We start from the raw sequence: 4,595 nt of genomic DNA on the forward strand, positions 1-4,595 counted from the left end.
CCGCTGCCCAGACCACCCTGGCTGCTCCCCTCCACCGCCCCCCGCAGGCAGGCGGCCTCCGCATGGGGTGAAAGCCTTGGATGGAGGTGAGGCAGCCAGAGGTGGGTCCCCGTGCAGGTCTGGGTGGTGGGGGAGTGGCCGCGCCGTGGGCTTGCCCGAGGCGCAGGGCCTGGGCAGAGTGGTGGGGCTGCAGCCCTCCTGGACATCCCTAAGTGAACCAGAGGACCGCCTCCCCAGACCAGCTATGACCTCCCGGGGGAGATGAGGAGAGGAACCCCCGGGCCCAGGGAGCTAGGCACGCGGGCCCCCCAGCCCCACCGCCCGATGTCGCCCTCTGTGGCTCGGGCAGCGCCTCCAGCCTCAGCTTCTGAGCACCAGCCCCTGCTTGCGTCCTGTGAGGACCACATGGTGCGCCCCCTTCACACGGTGCTCCCAGTTCCCACCCTCCTCGTCATCCGCCGGGCCCCGCAGCCCCAGCGCCTCCGCCCCTAGATGGCTAGGGCCCATGAAAAGGCTTGCCTTCCTTTTAGAGCCCGAAGGAGAAAACCAGTGTGAGCCAGCCTGGACTATATTAGTCTTTACAGCCATGCAGTCACAAGAGGTGGTTTTTTAATGTTTCTTTTTTTATATTCATTTATTGGTTTGGCTGCACTGGATCTTTGTCTTTGCACGTGGGATATTTGATCTTTGTTGCCGCATGGGGGATCTCATTCCCTGACCAGGAATCGAATCTGGGCCCCTCTGCGTTGGGAGTGTGAAGTGATAGCCACTGGGCCACCAGGGAAGTCCCTAATTTTTACCATTTCTGATGGAGGCAGGGATGCAGGAAGGCCCAGGGGCCTGGAGTTCCCCCAAAGTCATACTGTAGTCAGCCTCTCTCAGACATCCTCACATTTCTCAGGAACAGGGTGAGAAGGGCTGGGGTCTTGTCTGTGTTCCCCCCTCGGGCCCTCATCCGCCGCTGGTCACCCCTGGGCTTTACACTACGTGAGGGGACCTGCAGAACAGTGGCAAAACGCAGCCGGGGACGCCTCCGTGGGCTCTTGCTCTTTCTGCCCTGTTGGTTTGCTCAGCCCAGAACCTTCTGTAGCTGCTAGTCTTACCCCTCCAGTCCTTGGGGCTCTCAGCCCCTGCTCCCAAGGCCCCCAGCTGGGGCCAGCTCCCCTCGGGCTCCAGGCTGTGCCCCTGGCCCCCCCAGAACTGCAGGCAGACGGGCCCCAGCCTGTGCCCACCACACACCTGAGGTCCTGGCTGCCCCTCCCCGACCCTCCTGCCCTCGCTGCCCCGTTGCTGCCGCTCTGGGTTTTCTCTTTGGTGTCCAGCAGGTCTGGGCCCTTGCTCCGTTGCACGCTCACCCTTAGGCCAGACACTCCTCTAGTGCGTTGCTACATTGCCCTGGGCAGGGAGAGGGGTACAGACCACCATCATGGCCTTCAGCCACCACGCCGCCCCCAGGGCCCAGGCAGAGAATTCCGCCAAGGCCAACCTCATGCAGCGTCAGCAGTGCCCTGCCCTTTGCCGAAGCCCCTTGGGCCTGCAGACATCACGAGGAGGCGGGGTGCCCCAGCTGGTGAGGCTCTTCTTCTCCAGGCTTAGTGGGGGTGACAGGGCAAGGCCTGAGAATGAGGGCCCGGGGGCCCTGCAGAGGTTGGGGGTGGGCTTTTAGCCAGGGACCCACAAGGCCTGGGCACCGTCTTACCCTCATCACCCCTCCTCCCTGCCTGGCTTCAGGCTGCGAGTCCAGGTTCCAGCTGCCCTTGGTCCGGGTGGTGCCATGGCTGTCAAGGCACCCAGAGCCACCAGTGGTAAAACAGCATGCCCCTGGCAACAGGAACAGGCATGGGGGGCTTCCAGCTTCACTCATGTCTCTGCCCCCCCAGTCTTCCTAGTTACATCAGGAAGGAAAGCATAGCCACGCGTCTCACCCTTGATGATGGGGAGATAGGTCACTCCGTGGGCTGCTTGTCTCTTGTCCTTCTCCCAGGCCGCCCACACTATGACTGTTTTGGCCAGAAATGTCCGGCGGCTGCAAACCAAGAGCCCAGTCCCAGCTCTGCCTCCTGCTGGCTGTGTGACCTTGGGGCCAGTCACTTTACTGTCTGAGCCGAAATGTCCTCATCTGTAAATCAGGGGTATTGTCCCCTCCCCTGCAGCACCATACGGGCGTGTTAGTAATAAATGCAGCGAGTGAGCCTGTGTTTGTGTTCTTAGGAGGAGAGTTCCTGATGGAGCTTCTTGGCCTTCTGCTGCTTCTGCTTCTCCAGCAGCTCAGCGCAGCCCCTGCCCCGGCTGCAGGCTCAGCAGAAATGGGCCTCCCTGCTCCCCTGGCCAGAGCTGCCCTTTCTGCAGGGAGCACCCGTCTCCCTTCTGCTGACCAGCACCTCCCTCCCCCACCGCTTCCTCCTGCTCGCCAAGGCCGGGCTAGGAGACCCCTCGGGCCAGCCCCACCACCGTGGCCTCTGCTGGCCTCTGCCTCGTGGACCTCGCCTGCTTGTTCTTTCTGTGCACAGCAGTCTCCTTTGTTCTAGCTGCTGTGTTGTTCAGCCCGGGGCTCACCGTCCTTTGGTTGTGGACTGTATCAGTTTCCTGTCACTGCTGTGACAAGTACCACAAACTAAGTGATTCAGACAGAAATTGAGCCCCTTATACTCCTGAAGGCGAAAAGTCTGAAATGAGTCTTTAAAAAGCTCAAGACGGGGACTTCTCGGACTCTGTGCTCATAATGCAGAGGGCACAGGTTCAATCCCTGATCAGGGAACTAGATCCCACATGCCAGAACTGAGAGCTGGCTCAGCCTAAATAAATAAATAAAATAGCCTAAATTAAAGAAAAGAAAAAAAGCTCAATGTGTTGGCCAGGCCAGTCCTTCTGGGGGCTCTGGGGAGAGTCCGTTCATTGCTTCTTCCAGGCCTCTGCTGGTTGCCGGCATCCTTCAACTTGGGGCCAGGTCCCTTGAGTCTCTGCCTCCGTAGAAATACCGCCTTCTCTTCTACGGTCAGATTTCCTGCCTCTGTCTTACAAGGACACGTGTGATTACGCTTAGGGTCCATCAGGATCATTTCTCCATGTCAGTGTCCTTAACCTAATCCCACCTGTAAAATCCCATCTGCCATTGCTGTTGTGGTCCAGTCACCAACTCTTTGCGAACCCATGGACTGCAGCGCACCAGGCCTTCCTGTCCCTTCCTGTCTCCTGGAGTTTGCCCAAGTTCATGTCTGTTGCATCGGTGATGCCATCCAACCATCTCATCCTCTGTCGCCCCCTTCTCCTGCCTTCAGTCTTCCCCAGCTTCAGTCTTCCCCAGCATCAGGATCTTTTCCAGTGTGTCAGCTGTTCCCATCACGTGGCCAAAGTATTGGAATTTTAACAGGTTCCAAGGTTTAGGGCATGGTATCTTAGAGGCTGTTATTCAACCTACCATAGTGGATAAAGACCTTTTATTTTTAATTAGCCCTGCTTGTCGTTTTATGATTCTCCTCTGCATATAGTAAATGAGCTGCTTTTCTATTTAGAAAAGTAGTTTCTAAAGTTCCCTTTATAAATAATAAAAAAATTAAGCAAATTGTCTTAAAGAAAAATATTAAATGCATAATAGCACAGGTCTCAGGGAACAGGGACCAAAACAGGGAAGGGACAGTCCAGAGCGTCCTGGGGCCTCCGGCCTTCCATCTGCTCCGTGCAGAGCGTCATGATGAGTCCAGGGCTGGGCCTCGTCCCCCTGCAGTCACCAGCACCATCTCAGGCCTCTCTGTCTCTGTACCCTCTGGCCCACAGCTCACCATCATCTTCAAGAACTTCCAGGAGTGTGTGGACCAGAAGGTGTACCAGGCTGAGATGGACGAGCTGCCGGCCGCCTTCGCAGACGGCTCCAAGAACGGTGGGGACAAGCACGGGGCCAACAGCCTGAAAATCACCGAGAAGGTGTCGGGCCAGCACGTGGAGATCCAGGCCAAGTACATCGGCACCACCATCGTGGTGCGCCAGGTGGGTCGCTACCTGACGTTCGCCGTGCGCATGCCCGAAGAGGTGGTCAACGCCGTGGAGGACCGCGACAGCCAGGGCCTCTACCTCTGCCTGCGGGGCTGCCCCCTCAACCAGCAGATCGACTTCCAGGCCTTCCGAGCCGGCGCGGCCGAGGGCCCTGGCGCCCCCCAGCCGCCGGCCGCCAGCCCTGCGCCCCCAGCCCCGGACACCTTCCCTTACGAGACGGCCGTGGCCAAGTGCAAAGAGAAGCTGCCCGTGGAGGACCTGTACTACCAGGCCTGCGTCTTCGACCTGCTCACCACGGGGGACGTGAACTTCACACTGGCCGCCTACTACGCCCTGGAGGACGTCAAGATGCTTCACTCCAACAAGGACAAGCTGCACCTGTACGCGAGGACTCGGGAGCCGCCAGGCCGGGCGGGGGCAGCCCCTGGGCCACCCCCGGCCCCCTGGCCCCTCCTCGGCACCCTCCTGCTCCTGGCCTTGCTCCCCGCGCTCCTGGGGGCCGCCTAGGACAGACCGCGGGGGCGGCCCCTCACTGCACGGGGTCTGGTGGCTTCCTGCTGGCCCCGTGGGCCCCACGGGGGACAGTTACGTCCCCGCCGCCCGGG

General features: G+C 59.7%; 1 protein-coding gene across 1 annotated transcript in view; it reads left to right on the top strand.

Annotated features, from left to right (window-relative positions):
* The window catches only part of RGMA (repulsive guidance molecule family member a), a 49,368-nt gene extending 44,783 nt beyond the window's left edge, over nucleotides 1-4,585 (top strand). The window contains exons 6-9 of the mRNA XM_010832177.1: nucleotides 238-408; nucleotides 1,379-1,570; nucleotides 2,350-2,452; nucleotides 3,596-4,585. Of these exons, the coding sequence (XP_010830479.1) occupies nucleotides 238-408; nucleotides 1,379-1,570; nucleotides 2,350-2,452; nucleotides 3,596-4,497 (1,368 nt within the window). The 3' untranslated portion in view covers nucleotides 4,498-4,585. The remainder of the gene's footprint in view (nucleotides 1-237; nucleotides 409-1,378; nucleotides 1,571-2,349; nucleotides 2,453-3,595) is intronic.
* The last annotated feature ends 10 nt before the right edge of the window (nucleotides 4,586-4,595 follow it).

Source organism: Bison bison, unplaced genomic scaffold (genome assembly GCF_000754665.1).
Source record: "Bison bison bison isolate TAMUID 2011002044 unplaced genomic scaffold, Bison_UMD1.0 scf7180017860443, whole genome shotgun sequence".
Lineage (NCBI taxonomy): Eukaryota > Metazoa > Chordata > Mammalia > Artiodactyla > Bovidae > Bison > Bison bison.